Source organism: Excalfactoria chinensis, chromosome 1 (assembly GCF_039878825.1).
Source record: "Excalfactoria chinensis isolate bCotChi1 chromosome 1, bCotChi1.hap2, whole genome shotgun sequence".
NCBI classification, from domain to species: Eukaryota; Metazoa; Chordata; class Aves; order Galliformes; family Phasianidae; genus Excalfactoria; species Excalfactoria chinensis.
Window position 1 is genome coordinate 46,402,764 of NC_092825.1, and position 17,436 is coordinate 46,420,199.

Here is a 17,436-nt window from a genome sequence, read left to right on the forward strand (position 1 = left end):
TTTTACTGTGCAATATAGAGTTCACAATCTCAGAAAATATTTCTTTCTAACGTAAGTGGGTCAGTTACAGAGAGGAAAAGCAGTAAGTATTTAATACTAATGAAGGAATTTTGTCAAGTTAACACTTGCATTTATTTATAGAATTGACCTATCTTGTCAGTAGTTGCTAACCAAAATCCTTTAAGGACAAATTAGAGCCTTTCTCATTTGGCTGTTCAGCCACATAGCATGTTGACTGCCTACAGTATTTGTCAGACAGTATAATAACGTACTTATGTAAACTGCTGTAAGATACGCTTTTTCAGCTTCTTCAGATAGTCACTCTCAGTTCCCATTGCTAGAATGTCTAAAGACAGTAAGTGTTGTAAGGTTTGCTTTCTTTTTTTCCTAGAGTGGAGGAAGAATAGAGGGGTTTTACTGTTTTTTTTGTTTTGTTTTGTTTTTGTTGAACAGTGCAGGGAATTGACTTGGCGTATTCATAGAAGCTGCCATGGTTTGTGGGCAGTAAGAATCCAGGCGAAAGAAACAAGGAGAAATTCTACACAGGCATTCCTGGGAGACTAGGAAAATCTTGTAATAAAAGGAAATGCACACACAAGTTATCTTGCTTTTTTTTTTTTTTTCTTTTTTTTTTCTTTTCCTTGCCAGACAGAAATACAAAAGAGTTAGTGGGGAAGATTTTCCAGTTTTCATGCCCCAAGTCTAAAGTCAGAGACAATGCTCAACAGCACCAGAAAATGGCGATGAGACGTTCCTCTAGCATACACAGTTTCATTGTAGAAATTACTCTGAAGGGTTGAGATGGATCCAGGAAGGCTAAAAAACTGTAACTGGGCAAGGTACATAAACAGAGGAAGAAACCAAGCCTTTTATACTTTGAGGATGGTGATGTGCTGATATGTTATATAGGCAAGAGCTCCTCTTTTTAAAGCCATCAGTGCTACTGAGATAATAAAACTGCACTCCTGGTGTGTGGTTTGTTTTTTTCAGGGTTATTGAAAAAACATCAGCAGTCCAGTTAGATTCTAAATAGAGTGACTGTGAGCACTAGAACAAAGAGTTGTTATTTGAATATGATGGTAATCTTCACCTTTTCCAAGTAGTTAAGTATAGTGGATTTTTTTTTTTTCCTAGCAATGCTGTTCACTGAAAAATAAGAACATGATTTAGCTGTAAAAGTAAAGCTATGAGTGTTGAGATTAAAATGACATCTGTGAACTTTTGAATATTCTTTTTTTTTTTTTCTTTGCTGTATTTTCAGGCTGCCAAGATGTTTGATGAAGAAGGCAGGAAGAAGTTTTTCACACAAGACATGAATAATATTCTGCTGGAGTAAGTGCTTATCTGTACAACCTTTCCTTTTTGGAAATGGGGTGAAAGGAAAAGTACAGAAGAGGAAGTATTGTTGAGTTTGTTCCAACAAAGCCTTAAAAGTCAATGAAGGTAGATCAGTCTGAGCTAGTAATTAGGTAAAGAGATTTACATATGAATACAATGCTTGTCATGACTATCTGTCTGTCTTTCTCCACTGTAAAGTGTTTTGTAGTGCCCTGTGTCCTTGACTTCATGTGTAAAATTCAACAAATTTGCCATTTTTTCTTGCTGTCCCACATCTTCATAAATCAAAACACCTTTAGCTTTCATGAAGAAAAATTCTGACTCTTCTTATTCTATAATCCTTCAGCTAAGAATTTAACATATAGGGTTTTATGTCTTTAGTAATGTTAAGTAATAAAAAGAAGTAATCTCTAGAAGACCAGCAGCCAAAATATTACCAAATTTGATGTGAAACTAAAAGGAGTAAATAAAATTTGGATAGCAGCATTCAGTGTTGCTGGGGAAATATGCATCTGAAGGTCTTTTTTTTTTTTTGAATGGTTTCTTACCATTAAGACTACTTTTTTTCTAAAAAGTTTAACAAATCTGAAAATATATCCCAGGCTGCTATTTGAAGTATGCATAGCTAGAGTGTTATGCATACAAAGCTTCATTAGGTTTTTGTTCAGTTGTCATCTTCATCTTGGAGTGCCTCACTGGTTGGCTGTCTCTTGTTTGTTTGTCAGTATTGAGCTACAGTTACAGGAGATAAATCCTGCCATCCGCAATGGAGTGTACTCTCACCTTGAGGCTTTTGTGCCATGCAATAAGGACACACTGATAAAGCGTCTGAAGAAGTTACACCTCAATGTCCAGGTAATGGGGGGAGAGTAGCTCTAGCGTGAGTCAAATATGTAATAGTAAGGATAGAATGCAGCCGAGTAGAACAACAGCCATTGTCTCAAGTAAAGGAAAAGATTCTGTATCAATTGCTAGGTCAGCATAAAAGCTTTTTTGTCTGCTCTTGTCACTACTTTAAGAACAAATATTGTAAGTATTTTAGACTTTTCCATTTTGGGAATTAAATGCTTTTGTATTAAAAGCTGGATAGTTTTACAGAGTAGATAAAAAGTAAGAGAACTAGAGGGCCACGATTATTGTGGTTATGACAGACTAAAAGTTAGTGTTGCATTCATTTTTGTGCCAGGAAAAAAAAAAAGTGTATGGATTATAGATGATCAGCCTGTTTTATTTGTGCATGTATGCTGCTTTTAAGTCTTACAAGTACTTTGCTTCATTTGCAGCTTGCTTCGTCTTAGAGTATGCCTTTCTCTTGAATTAAGAAAGATTTCTGTGATCTGAAGGGTCCTGACCTGGTTCTTTAGATGAGATTCAGGACTAAATCTTGCAGAGGATCTGAGGGTGTGAGAATTCAGAACCTACTGATTAGGAAATCAATTTAATATGCTATTTCTACATTAAGCATTAAGATACAAAACAAGATATAAAACAGGACTGAGAACATATAAGTTGGAAGATCACAGAATCATAGAATGGTTTGAGTTGGAAGGGACCTTAAAGATCATCTCCTTCAACCAGGATGTGGTTCCAAGACATGAAAGAGAATTTAAAATGCAAGGAAGTACATATTTTTATTTCAATTTAATTTTTGGAATTCTTAATACCTGGAGACTAAATTCATAGTCCTTACCTTTGAGGCATATAAAACATTTTTACTTCTAGTAATGATCTAATGTGTAGGCAGTTGAATGCATCACTGAGGATATTTTTATACTACAGAGTTTTTGGAGACTTCATTCATCATATAATTATTTATAAATATAAGTGTTCATCAGTCAAGTCATTTTGCTTTTTTCTTGAGGTTTTATTCCATATTTTGATTTGGAAGGATTATTAAATGAGATCGTTATATTGTTTTGGGATGTTCATGAGTTGTTTTCTTGTGACTATCTTTCATCATTTCTGGTCTCAAGACTACATTAATTGTATGAGAAATTACAAGTGCATGCATTAATATTTCCAGTACTATTACCTGCAGCAGTACTTTCTGTGTGATGCTTGAATCCTTGTTCAGTGCAACAGTATAGCCTATTGGGAGTGAGGGAGAAATAATTTCAGAGACATTATCTCAGGTTATTTTTATATTGCATCAGGTAGGACTGATCCGGTGTTTCTTTTATCGCAGGATGACCGCTTGAGAGAACCACTGCAGAAGTTGAAACTAGCAGTCAGTAATGTCATGCCTGAACAGTTATGCAAATATCAAGAGGATTGTCAGGCCCGTAACCTAGCTAAGAATGCCAAGTAAGTATTTCTGGGATCTGCATCACGTTTTAGAGTTGACCTGAAAGCACACCTTCATTCTCTGAGCTCAGCAAAGTATTGAGCTCTAGTTGAATTGTACAAAGTATATGGTATCATTTCAGTGATGTTATCACCTGACTTCAGAAAGAAATTTCATTATCTGAATCAAATACATCTTGAGAGAAAGACATTGTGAACTGTGAGGAGGAGTCTGGACATACTCAACATGCTGAAGCATGTGTTCAGATTCACGATCCTTCTATCCTTTTGTATTTTAGTTGTTTCCTGCATAGCTAACAGATTTAGACACAGAGAAGCATTAGCAGATTGATCAGCATCTTTGCATTTCTCAGGATAAAGCACTACATTAAACTTAGAGTCAGCATTCTTGGTGGCATCAACACAGTGTTTTGTCTTCACTTGCCTTCAAAGATTGTGAAGCAGTGAGGAGAGGGGGTAGATAAATTGTTTATCCTTTCAGGGAGAATATAACTAGAGTGTGAATATAGATCCTTTATTTACTTAACATCTAACACAGTACTTATTCAGTGAAACATTTTATATGTTGTATATCAATAAAGAAAGCAATTGTTTTAAATGTAGGCTGCAAACAGAAGATGAACGAGAGAAAAATGGATCAGAGGAAGATGATGATGAGAAACCTGGAAAAAGGGTTGTGGGACCCAGAAAGAAATTTCATTGGGATGACACAGTAAGGTGAGAAACTACATTTTCCACTAAGATATTTTCCTGCTCTTGTGTGTTAAAGTCTTGGCAGGAAGTGTTGTTACATAGTATTGTCTAATAAATGATTGTTATAAGAAGGACATCTTCTTACAAGTTTGGGGAAATGTTAGGAGGCAAAATAGGCAAGCTAAAATGCTGCACTGTAAACATACTTTTCTTTAACTTGAAAGGCTAAATCATCCCATGCCCAACCCTTTTTTCATAGCTTGTACAGGAGAATTTTCCTGGGCATAGTACCGTGGGCTTTTTGAAGCAAAGAATAGAGGTGAAAGCAGAGTTGCACCTGCTTCACACCATTCTGGGGATGTCACAAAAAGCTGTCATTCAGTGAGTGGTAAAACTTGGGCCACAAGAGAATAGAAAGCCAAAATTAGGTGTACTGGCTTGGCAAGTCTCCCAGTCCTTGGGAAAGCCAGCATCCAGAATGCATGAATCTTAACCCATCCTGCTATGTTAGAACACAAATTCCATTGTCTCTCAAGAACAATACACTCATCTGAAATGCTGAATTCTCAGAGTAGCTTTTACTGAAAAAATTAGATTATTTAGATGTTTTGAAGAACAGAAGGCTTTTAAGCAGACAGATGCCTCTAATTTAGTACCTGCTTGTGCAAGTTCTAAATTTATTTTTGAACAGGTATAAACATTGTTAAAAGGGGCTGTTGAACTTCTCACTTAGAATCTTTTTTTATCTACAATATGTTAAGACATCAGGGAAGCAAATTTCATGGAGTATATTATGTATGCTATATATTGTTATGGCTACGTTATGTATTATATACACTGCTTTACATATGCATAAATATAGCTCTAGCTGACCTGGTCTTGTGGTATGATCAGGATACCTGAAGGGATATGTATTTAAAAATGAATATTTGAATCTGTTTTTATTTCATGAGACTCAGAAGAATCAATGTTACATAGCTCATTCCACCTTCATATTTTTAAAGATAGCATCCATGTCAGAAAGTGTTCTGTTGAAATAATAATTCAGCGTAGAATAGATTTCACATACTTTCAGACCTTATCTGTCTTAAAAGAGATCAAGACTATTGTGAGCAAAGTGAGAGAAGATTTTTCAGTCATGAGGAAACAAAGATGTAAAACTTAGTTACAAAATCATAAATGAGATATATGATCTGCTGAGACCAGTAGAACAGTGGCAGATTATACAAGTTGCAGTAGCAACTTGTGTGATTGTTGATTTTTTTTTTTTTAATGGAAGTTAGTTGTTTCTATGGAAGAAAATTGCTTGCCAGTGAACAGCAGCTGTATGGTATCAGTGCGTCCATTTCTCATTCTATTTCTGCTGAGGTTTTAAATAGTTTCTATCAGTATAGTCACTGTGTTCTCGTCTGCAGATCTTTGTTGTGTAATCTTGTCAAGATCAAGCTGGGATGCTACGAGCTAGAGCCAAACAGAAGTCAGTCTGCTGAAGATTACCTCAAAACCTTTATGGAAACAGAAGTGAAACCACTTTGGCCTAAGGGCTGGATGCAGGCAAGGTAAGAAGCAGTGTTACAAGAACTTTATAAGTTGGAATTTCAACATCAGATTTTTAGAAGACACTTAAGTTGTTGTGCTCTCATTTCTTGTATGGGATGCTTTGTGCATCTTGCATCTTGGGATGCTTTGTGATGATGCAGTTCAAAATATACCTGTTTCTTGATCCTTACTGACTTGAGAGAACAACTATGCAAAGGGATAGAGATAAAATGAGAGCAGTAACAGTTATTGTGAGAAGCAAATTTGACAAAGTTCTCTGGCGTTTTGAAGTGCGAGAAACAAATATAGATGATGTGTTCTTTCCTTCCAAAGCATACACTGCAGAGGACAACCTTCCCTTAAATCTTGACCTAATTTTAAAAGCTAAACGATAGAACAGTACTAACAGATTTGCTGAGTAATACTTTAATTGCAGATTAGTCAAATCAGCATTAAGTTGTGAAAAGTACTTAGTTGTTTTGTAGGATAGTCAATGTAGAAAATAAGGCTGCAGTAAGCTGCTTGTTAAGTACTGCTGAAAGGAGCAAATGCCTCAATGGCATACAGCTGTTTTATTTCTGCTCAGGAGTTTAGCTTTATATACTACATTTGCTGATAAATATGCTAGTGAGAAGTCATCTCTTCTGGAAATTATAGGAAAATAGTTGAGATTTGGAATCCTCGTTTAGATCAGGGCAAGATACAGAGAGATCAGTCGTGACAGTAGTCAGGTGGTCAGATGACAGTGTGAGGTCATCCCAGAATACAGAGAAGCGTGTCAGAGTTGTTAATTTGAAAGCCATAAATGGTTCTCTGCTATCCATGGGATAAGCATGCTGTAAAGTTTCATAAGGTTTTAAACCAACTGTAGAAGTGGTTTCAGTAATAAAACGATCCGTCACCACTTCCAAACAAACAAAAACAGTGGAAAACACAAGAGCTGCCTTAACGAGTCTTTCTGCTGACCAATGAGAGTTCATTTGCCAACTGCACTGTTTGGATACCATAATTTTTGTATTTACATGCTGTTTTTCCTGTATTTGCGTTGAGAGATTGCTTTGAACACTGGAAGAACTTGAGCAAGCATATTTTTTTTATTAAGTTTTACCTTTAAGTCATTGGTTTCATTTTATTTTTTAATATCTAAATGTAATCTGCATGTTACCTTTGTCATTCTGCTTGATGTCTGAAGGAGATCCTACTTCTTGTTTTGAGTCTTTGTATGCATATTCCCTACTTCGATCCTAATGATCCTAATGGTAAAATCTGAATTCCAGAAAAGTACTTTCTGTTATTTGAAATCTGGCTGCCTGAATGCCATGGACAGTGACTGAACTGCACCAGTCTCTAAACAGGAGTGTCAGCCATCTTGTTTAAACGTATTAAGCATAATGGTTAGAATTGGAACAGATTGTATCATTGCTTTAGTACTTCTGTCAGAAAAAGAGGTGTGTGGTGTGTGCCCAGTGCCCAAGCTCTTACAATGGCACACTGGCTTCTGACAAGCTTAAAATAAGTGTATGTATAATGTGTGTTTATATCGTTATGTATATGCATATATCAAGACAGGATGGCTTTTACTTTCTACAATCAAAGCTGCTTTCATGGGGGTTAGAAGGGACTTACGGTGCTCATTTTGTCCAACTCTCTTCCTCAGACTGGATCAGCTAGACCATGTTCAGATGTTGTTAGTGGTAACATGATGACAATGATGTAGGAAAACTGTCTAGTTTAGTTTGTCTACCTGGAAGCCGAGAGGAGAGAGATTTCATTAACTGTTTATAGCTGCATTTAGGTAGCATGCAAGTATGGGTACAGGGTAAAGAATTGTTCTCACTTCATAGAGAAGGAATAGATCATGTGGGAATAAAACCTCATAAAATGTTAAGATTATCATAGCAACTCTAGCCTTTTATGAAGCTGTGTCACTGGCTTTGTGGTAAAATATGAGAGTAAATGCAGAAGTGACAGGAGTGGTACACAATAGCCAATACAAAATATTGAAGGCTAGTAGATACAGGCTTGTCTTGTGTTCTGACTTCTTTCTACATTGAAATAAAACAAACAAACAAAAAACCCACAAAGAAACAACAACAAAAAAAAAGCATATACAAAACTCAGACCTGTTATCAGTGTGTGGACATGCAATGAGAAGAGTTCAAAATAATCCTTAATTCGATATTTGAAGTCGTCTGCTAGCCTTTGAGGACTGAGAAGTCAGAACTTCTTACTCCCTCCTGCTGGAAGAACGTAGTCCTCCATTGTGTACGCTTCTGCTTGGCCATTGAATGAGGTATTTTGAATATAAACATAACCATTATTTTATTTAGCATTTGTTTTTTTATGGCTGCCTGCACCTGTGTTCTGACAGCAGTACAGGTAAAATATACCAACCAGCTGCTTTAGAAACAGATAATGAAGGATTTCTCTGGGAATTCAAAGGTACTTGAGTATTAGCTGGTCATATTCTGACTGTCCCTGTAGAATCATCTTATGTTTCTTTTCTCACCACTCTTGCAGGATGCTTTTTAAAGAAAGCCGGAGTGTTCACAATCATCTCACTTCTGCTCCGTAAGTACTGACAGCTTAAAAGTAGCTTCAGTATGTAGTATCTCTTCATGCTACCTCTTTCTGGGGAGAGAATAGAGAGATTTTGGGATCTGCTTGGAGGCATTGATATAATGTTCATAGATACTTGATTGTTTAATTTAGATTTACTTGAAATACAGTATCACGGGAATATTATAACTTGGTTTTGAAGTGTCTGAATAACTTACATGGATATTTGTGGACTAACACCTTTTCCTTAAATTATTCCAAAACACAGAGCACAGCACAATATAGACAGTGTAGCACAGTATATTGAGTCCAGTACTTCTTGCTCTTTTCCTCATAAATCTTTGTAAACGCAGTAGGTTTTGTATCTTAGTGAAATTTTCCTTTCAGTGTTTTCAGTCAGTGCTGTGTCCTTCTTAGGAGTTGCCCTCATTCAGAAAGAACTCCAATAACCAATTATGGCTTTGAATACTACCCAAACTATAACTACATATGATCAACACTGTATATTTTCTACGTAATGGCAAAACTGAGTCTGAGTCCACCTACAAAAAACATGTATTTTTATTTCTAGTTGCTTAGAATAGAAGAGCAGTGAAGTGTTAATCTTTTAATCCTTTTGAGGAAATAGGAATGAAACACAATGTGAAATGTTGAAGCAGGCAACAGATAGTCCTCAGTATTGTCTTTGCATGCATAACTGCCATTAGTGCTACAGTGTTCATTTGCACTACAAAAAAAAAAAGAAAGAATGGCTTGTTCAAGGAAAAGCAGAACTATTCCACAGTAGACAAGCAATGGAACCCTTGGAGGTGAAAAAAAAAAAACTATTTGTGGTTTGAAATGCAGATGGGAACATAAAGTGTACTACTGCCTTGGTGACAAAATAAACCAACCCAGCAATATAAAGTGAAATTACGTAACCTTTATCCTGTATTGGTGATTTTCATTTAGATAAAGCTCTGCTGAAAGAAACTTCTAAAATTGTCTAAGATTGTGAGGGACTGAAATGACCTGAACTGACAAATTACCAAAAAAAAAAAAACACCAAAACTTTTGATATACATCAGGCTATATCAATAATTAGGTGAATTTTGCATCTAATTTACATGTGAAGTTGACAACAGTAGTTTAAAGATATGCTTGTGCTTTCAAGAATGCTCAATTAAGAAAGCTGGAGCCAAGTAGTCATCCTCTTAGTTTATTGGAATATAATCAGAGTGGCACTAAAACTGTTTTCCTTGCTGTCTTCTGACGTGTGTTTATCTCCTCTGCTTTAGGGCAAAGAAGAAAGTGATTCTGGCGCCTAAACCCAAAGTGAAGGTAAATGCCTTTTTATATATCTGACTTCTATACGACCATTTGGCACAACCAGTTTTCTGCCTCTGATCCAGAAAAAAATCTGTCAAAAAAGGTTCATTCGGAAAATCCTAACTTAAGGAAGTGCTATTAGAGCTTATTGGCTGGTAATCACATGGGCATTAAACTATATAATACAAGAGATTATCTGCATAACTTCGTAATGTTAATCAATTTTTCAAAAAGCTATACAGCTTATGAGGAAAGTAATAGTTATATTAAAGTTCTATCAATTTCTACTTAGTGATCAAATTAGCCATCCTGTTCTTTGCAACATAGATGGTAATTAACCTTATAAAGCAGCAGTGTGAGATTTTAAAGTACAAATATTAAATTCACACAGGACACCAATATATCATAGGTATCTTAATATGCAAACTTCAGTAGTAGGCTTTATGTTCCTCTGAATTTATAGAATAATAGTACTCAACTAAAGAAGACTTTGAATCTACTCCAGGCAGGCTGTTAAACTTTTCTTTTACTTATTTTTTCATTGCTAGGACTCTAGTCCAAAGAAAGAACAGAAAACCTGTATATCTTCAGTTAATTCAGGTTGTGCTACTACACTGAGTACTGGTGCACCTGTCTGCACCCCATCCAGCTCTAGCTGCACACCAGCTCCAGAGACTATCTGCTTGGACGACTCACTGGATGAAGACCTTTCTTTCCACCCACCCTCACTGGACTCTATTTCTGATGCTCTCGCAGTTATCAATAATGGTGCCAAGGGATCTCCTCTTGGGTCCGCTATTGAGACACCAACATCCAGACCTCGCCCTGGGCTGAGGGAAGAGAAACTGGCAAGCATTATGAGTAAGTTGCCTCTGGCAACTTCTAAGAAAGTAGAGCCCGCTCAAACACCCCACTCATCAAGTCTTATTGCTGGTCACACAGGGCCAGTACCAAAGAAACCCCAGGACTTAGTTCACACTGGTATCTCTTCAGGCCTTATTGCTGGATCTTCAATTCAAAATCCTAAAGTTTCCTTAGAGCCTTTGCCAGCCAAGCTACTTCAGCAAGGACTACAGAGGTCAAGCCAGATCCAAGCTGCTGCTGCTTCTTCACAGACTCATGTTTCTTCCTCTAAAACCCAAGCAGCTATTTCTACCACCTCTCAAAGACCCAAGGATGCTAACATCTTGGTATCATCTTCTGAGGTTCAGGGTGGTTCTTCAACGTCACAAATGACAAAGGTGCACCAGCATTCGGCTGTACAGCAGAAATATGTATCTCCTTTACAAGCAACTATTAGTAAATCACAGACCAATCCAGTGGTGAAGTTGAGCAGTAATCCCAAACTGTCTTGCTCATCACCAGTCATCAAAGCTCAAGAGAAGTCTGTAGTATATCGCCTGCCTTTGTCTAATCCCTCATCTGGAAGTGGCTCTCAAGTATCTCACCCACTGGTTTCTCGGACAACATCCAGCACCTCTACCTCTAGTAACTATTTAGCCAAGGCTATGGTGTCGCAGGTTTCTTCCCAGGGTTTCAAGCCTCCCTTCTCCATGGCTGCCTCTCCCAAACCTGCTGCCTCTCCCAAGCCCACTGCATCAAAGCCCTCTGTGACACCTAAGCCCAATGCATCACCTAAGTTTTCATCTAAGTCCACCTCATCCCCCAGACCTGCAGCAACACCCAGTTCTTCCAGTTCAAGTGCACTAGTTTCCCAGAGTAGTCACTCCAGCAACATTCCCCTACATAAACAGACCGGTGGTGTAAATATCAGCAGGCAGTCTCCCACAATGAATTTGCTGCCCTCTAATCGCACCTCAGGCCTTCAGCCTGCAAAGAACCCTCAGGCTTCTTCAAAATTGCCCAACTCTTCTCCTTCTGGAACTGCTGGTAAAAATAATTTGGGTGGAGTTGGAATGAATGTACCTGCCAGCAGAGGCAGTAACCTTAACTCAAGTGGAGCTAGTAGGACTAGTCTGTCTGTGGGAGCAGGAAGTGGAACACAGGGTGCTACTAAACAATTGTCAACTCCACACAGACCATCTTCTGCCTCAGGGTCTCCAGTTGTAGCAGCCAGTGTGCAGGTATGCATCTGAGTTTACATTTAAATGTGATGTTCATATTTATCACACTTCGTAAACATTCTTTCTTACAGTATCTTGTTTTTGAATCATAAACTTAATGCTGACACTTCACTAAGTGTAAATGCTAAAATGGATGAAACCTATTCACTGTTGTGGAAGCGTATTTTCAACTGATGTAAAATCAAGGGATAGGGCGAAGGAATCCTCAGTAAAAAAAAAACAGTTGTTCTGCAGTATGAAATATTTTTTTTTTCTTTAAAGAGAGCCCTATAAAAGGTGAGCTTTGTGTGTCATATTTTCAGGGTATGCAGTATTGTCTTGCATTATTGAATTTCTGTATTGTTGCCTACTTATCTGTAAAGACTGTGCTTATATGAAAAGTCTTAGGCAAGCTTTGTGACTGGTTTACAAAGCTGGAGTTCAGTTGTTTGTGGTTAGAGTATAATGCAAGGCACGTATTTAGCAATGCAGAACTTTTTAAAGTAGTTGTGATTGTTAAATATGTATTTTACTTAGTAGGATCTAATCAAACTGAATTAGAGGTTTATCTATATGTAAAGATAATAGAAGAGACTTGTGAGAGCTTGTGCAAGACTTTTACACTGTGGATTAAAAAAAGAAGTCATATAATACAAATGTTTTGAAAATAATGTTGTTCTAAAACCCAAGCAAATCCATTATTTGCCCAGAAGACAACCTACTTTATGCATTCTTCTTACTGGGAACAATTGAATTACTGAGATGATTTGAAGTATTCTTCTCTTTTTATAGTGCTCTTTCTGTTGTGAAGTCTGTGCTACTTAATTTAAGGAAGACGATACCATTGTAAATTAGAGTCTTGGTCTATAGCGAGCTAGAAAAATTATGTTTTTCTGAGTGATGTACATAGCTATTTTCTGGTAGTGGTACATACTCATAATGCTTTATAATAATCTTTTAGCCTGTTAATTTTTCTTAGTGTAGCTGAAAAACAAGAAGAAAATGACCCTCGTGAGGTATTTTTGTGGGCTTTCACCCTGCTGTACCTTAGAGTAAACAGGGTGTATGACAGATTCTGATACAGCCTTCTCCTTAGTTTGGGGTACTTTGAATAGAGGGGAAAAAGAAAAAAAACAATCCATGCCCTGTGTAAGGTCTACAGAGGTACCACAGGCAGTCTAGAGAAGAGCTAAGCGTAAATGTGGTGCAGTTTGGGTACTCTAGAAGGTGCCTCGACACAAGTAAGGCTGCAGTGAATGGTCTGGGGTTGCTTTTTTTTGTGTGTGTGTGTGTGTGGAATCCACAATATCCACTGGATTCAGTTGCTGTGATGTGGAAGAAATTGGGAACTGGTTGTGGTAGTACTTAAAGTTGATGGACATAGAAAATAAGTAGTACTGTGTGAATTATGAGATCAGTTCCAGCAAACTTTGTGCAGTTACAGGCAAACCATTATTTTTATAGAGACACTGATCACTTGGATAATGAAATGCATCTTGGCAGACAGTGATGTTGAAGGGTGAGACTGCTGGGAATGTGGTGGATAATCAATTAACATGAGCTCATACTGTAATACAACAAAGTGTTCTGGCATATCGGCAGAGGAAATCCAGCTAGAGGAACTGAATTACATATGGCATTACAAAGTTAATAATTGTGACTTCATGTGTATTTTGTTCTGTTTTTTTCTTGATGCTTCCAAAGGTACTTTGGCAATGTAAAACAGTTCAGGACAGTTTTCAGAGGAGGATAAAACTTTCACCAGGAGTTTGTTCAGTGCGGACTAAGGCTCAGTCAGTGCAGTACATTCAGGAGAAGACGATAATTAAATAACCTCCCAGTCCAAGTACACTGAAGAAGGAAAGATTTGTGATAATAGGACTTGTTTAGCCTTAAAGACCTGCTGGGTCCTATGTACTAAGGGCTTAGTTACCCTTCCTACATTGCATAAGACTGAAAGTGAATTTCCACTAAATGTTTAGGTATTTCATTCCTGTCTAAATCAGACACTACTAATCTGTCAGATAAGAATAGTGCATAAGTTGCTTTTTAGATTATGCTGGTCTACTTGCATGGAAGATCAAACTAATACGATTTCATGTGATGACAAAAAGGTGCTTGTAACTAGGCAAAGTTTCCAAAGAGCATTTCCCTCCTTTCCCACGTGATTGGTACAGTTGTTAACTTGGATATAAACTTGCATCAGCTGTAGCTCCTCAGAATTTTAACAAAGTTTATCATGTTGTATTTTGAGAACATAAAGCCAAAATCATGTAAAATTGAGCAATTACTTAAGTTATTTAAGCTCTACCTAACATTGACACGCTTGAGCAGAATACCACTAGGATTTTTAAGGATATTAATGACTCAGATTTACATGACCAAGATGAACCTTTTGTGAGGTGCTAACATAGTTAATGGCACTTCAGCTGCAGCTCCTTCATGACACTCTCTGTGTGAGTACTTTCCCTCAAGTAAACAGGTTCTTGACAGAACACACTGAAAAGCTCCTTTTTGGTTTGAGGCTTTTTACAAAGGCAGTACTGTAAGAAACTACTGCATGGCCTTTATTTTATTGTACAGGGAAGATACCATAGTGCACAGTTGCCATTTTGTTGTACAGGGGCTTAGTGTGAAATTAATACATCTGAAGTGACCAAACGTGTGTGTTCTTACAGTGTCTTCATCCACAGTTTTCTACTTGTGAAATGAAGTATGTCTTAGCGGCTGTCACTCCTAAGATGGCCAATACAAATATTTCTTATGAGAGCTTGCTTGGTACTTGCTTGTGTTCACAGCCATATGATTTTAAAATGTTGTCTTAAGCAGCACTAACCTTCCTTTAGCAGCTTTCATGTAAACATCTTAAGACCCAAACGGTAATAGGAAATGTTTATCTTTTAGGAGTTTTCATCACTTTGTTATTTCTATTAGTTAATAGTACAAAACTCAGGGAGATAAGTTTTGGGTTTAGTTAAGACTGACTTGACTGAATGCACAAATTTTAAGCCTTGTTTAGTCTTTGAATCTTCATAGCTCAGACATCTAAACACATGAGTTTGAGTCTAATTCAAAATGCTTCTTTCTGTACTCGCTGTGTTTTAATAGCTAACTTGAGAACTGAACAACATTATCCTATGAAATTATTGTGAATAGGAACAAAGCAAACAGCTTCTAAATTCAGAGGAATTAATGTAAGTTAGGAAAAGTTGTATCTGAAATATTGTGACTAATTATGCATTTTCATTTTTAAACTGAGGTGATTTTAATTTGAGACATATGTGGGGTGGAGAGTTCATTTCTTGCCTTTTGCTCTGAAATATTTACTTGTGTGTCTGTGTGTAAATGTTGATATATATATATAAATGTATATATATACATATATATTTGATATATATGTCTACATCCTGGCAACCTGACTTCTCTGAACTGGTTGTTCTTAAGTATGGATTTGAGCTTTCAGAAATTCTTACTTTTGAGAAGTCTCTTTAGAAATATAGTTAGCACTGTGTTAAGACCCGCATGTGGAAACGGGAGAGTAACAGTTTGCTTCTAAAGATATTCATACATATGATAATCTAAAGGAAATCATCTGCAAAGCTTGAAAGAAAAAAAAAAAGAGGTGAACCGTACTTACTTGTGTAAATCTGATTTATGTTTGTGCTTGTTTAGTAGGTGAACAATGGGAATTGCTCCTACGTGGCTAAGGGGATATTTATTAATAGCTTAATGTCCTTTTCAATCAGAGCACACTTAGCAGTAAGCAGTTTTTATCTCCCTAGAGGGCACAACTCAGAGCTTTTAAATGTTTAAGTTCTACTTTTCTTTGTACAGTCAACAGCAGGAGCATCATTACTGGCTAACGCCTCACCTCTGACTCTCATGGCATCACCCCTGTCTGTAACCAGTCAGAACGTGACGTCTACACCATTAACTCCTTTTGGGATGCTGGGTGGCCTTGTTCCCGTGACTGTGCCCTTCCAGTTTCCCTTGGAGCTGCTTGGCTTTGGGACGGACACAGCTGGAGTGACAACCACCTCGGGATCTACCTCAGCGGCTTTCCACCACAGCCTAACTCAGAGTGAGTGGGATTCCTTACCACACTGCTGTATGGAAAGAGGCACACTGAAAACAAAAATTAAGAAGGGAAGTGGTGTAGTTCTGAGATAATGAGTACAAGAGAAGAAATGTGATTTCTTCTTTGGTAAAAACTTTTTATGTAATTATCCAAATATTATGAATCACCTTTGATAGGTGATTAACTTCACTGTTATAGTATAGTTGTTTTTTGTCTTGTGTTTTTGAGTTAACTTATTATCTTGTCATTAGAAAGAAATGTCTTAATGTTCTCTTAATTTCACAGTACAAAGATGAGACCTGAAATGATGATTCATTAGAAGATCCTTAGCTTAGCAATGGCTTAGACACTGTGGTACCAAACCACTTTCTTACAAGAAAGCATGAACTAAGATGGGATTTATTATTTTTGATTGTTTAAAGGAAATTCTTCAATCTTTTAATCTGTATCAATTCTGGCCTTTCTGCCAAAGGAAATAGTATAAAGAACTGCATCCCAGGAGTGAGGCACGAGCCTTGCTTTAACTTTAACTAGTTCTGAACATGTCTGTTTCATTGGTTTGTTTAGCAGCCATCGGAATACTAGTATGTCTTTACTTTAGTTGTTGAGATGTCTTCAGATGCAAATTAGTGCACTACTACATTAATTTCTGTTTCACAAAGGCAAAGTTGGTCTTTCAGTTTTATTTTTCATCCTTGTTTTTCTCCTTGTTTATTTTCCTCAGACTTACTGAAGGGTTTACAGCCAGGTGCTCAGCACGCAGCAGCGTTGTCTCACTCACCTCTGCCTGCTCACTTGCAGCAAGCTTACACAGGTAAAGATAATATTTCTCTTACTACTTTTTATAACTTAAAAAGCAAGTTATATTTCTGCTCTAGGTTGAAATAAAATGTATACTGTATTTACAGTAGGTTTAGAGAAGACAGGAAAAATAATGAGCTTTGGTAGCAGAAGGTAGTTTTGTTACACCAATAGTTTTAGAAACTGAGCAGGTTTTTTTTCTGTTTATGTTTAGTGCCAGGAACAAAAAAAAAAAAAAAAAACAAAAAAAAAAACAACTCAAAAATCTCAATAATACTTTGTTACAGCACTTGTAGAAACTTAAGCCTCCAGATTCCTACTACTGCTCCTTAATGAATGATTGTTTACAGGCTGTATAGTCTACACTGGGAGGGGATTGTTTTTTCCTCTACTTTTTAATTTCTCCTTTGGAGGAGAAACTGACCTTCAAGCTTAGTATTCTGATGTTTTGTGCAGTTCTGTATGAATGTATGAACAGTGTGATACGTTCCTAATGGAACTTATCTTCCCTTGGAATTTTAACATTGATAATAAAGTTACATGTCTTCAGAGGAGTACCTTGAAGTAGAACATCTTTTTCATGCTTGTCAAGCTTCGTGCTGAAAGGTCTCAGAGTAAGTGGTGCACTAGTAGGGATTTTTTTAGCCAGGAACGGGAGCATAAAAGATACCAGTGTCTCCATGGATTCCTTGTCCTGTTTTTTGCAGTACTTGACTCCAAAAACTGGGCAGTGTTGTGTCAGGGCTCTGAAAA

At 37.0% G+C, this 17,436-nt stretch overlaps 1 protein-coding gene across 1 annotated transcript in view; it reads left to right on the forward strand.

Moving 5' to 3' along the window:
* Positions 1-17,436, forward strand: part of UBN2 (ubinuclein 2) — a 52,307-nt gene that overhangs the window by 25,237 nt on the left and 9,634 nt on the right. Inside the window, exons 7-16 of the mRNA XM_072343142.1 lie at positions 1,262-1,332; positions 2,064-2,193; positions 3,524-3,642; positions 4,246-4,359; positions 5,751-5,894; positions 8,395-8,445; positions 9,711-9,753; positions 10,290-11,825; positions 15,639-15,885; positions 16,607-16,696. Of these exons, the coding sequence (XP_072199243.1) occupies positions 1,262-1,332; positions 2,064-2,193; positions 3,524-3,642; positions 4,246-4,359; positions 5,751-5,894; positions 8,395-8,445; positions 9,711-9,753; positions 10,290-11,825; positions 15,639-15,885; positions 16,607-16,696 (2,545 nt within the window). The remainder of the gene's footprint in view (positions 1-1,261; positions 1,333-2,063; positions 2,194-3,523; positions 3,643-4,245; positions 4,360-5,750; positions 5,895-8,394; positions 8,446-9,710; positions 9,754-10,289; positions 11,826-15,638; positions 15,886-16,606; positions 16,697-17,436) is intronic.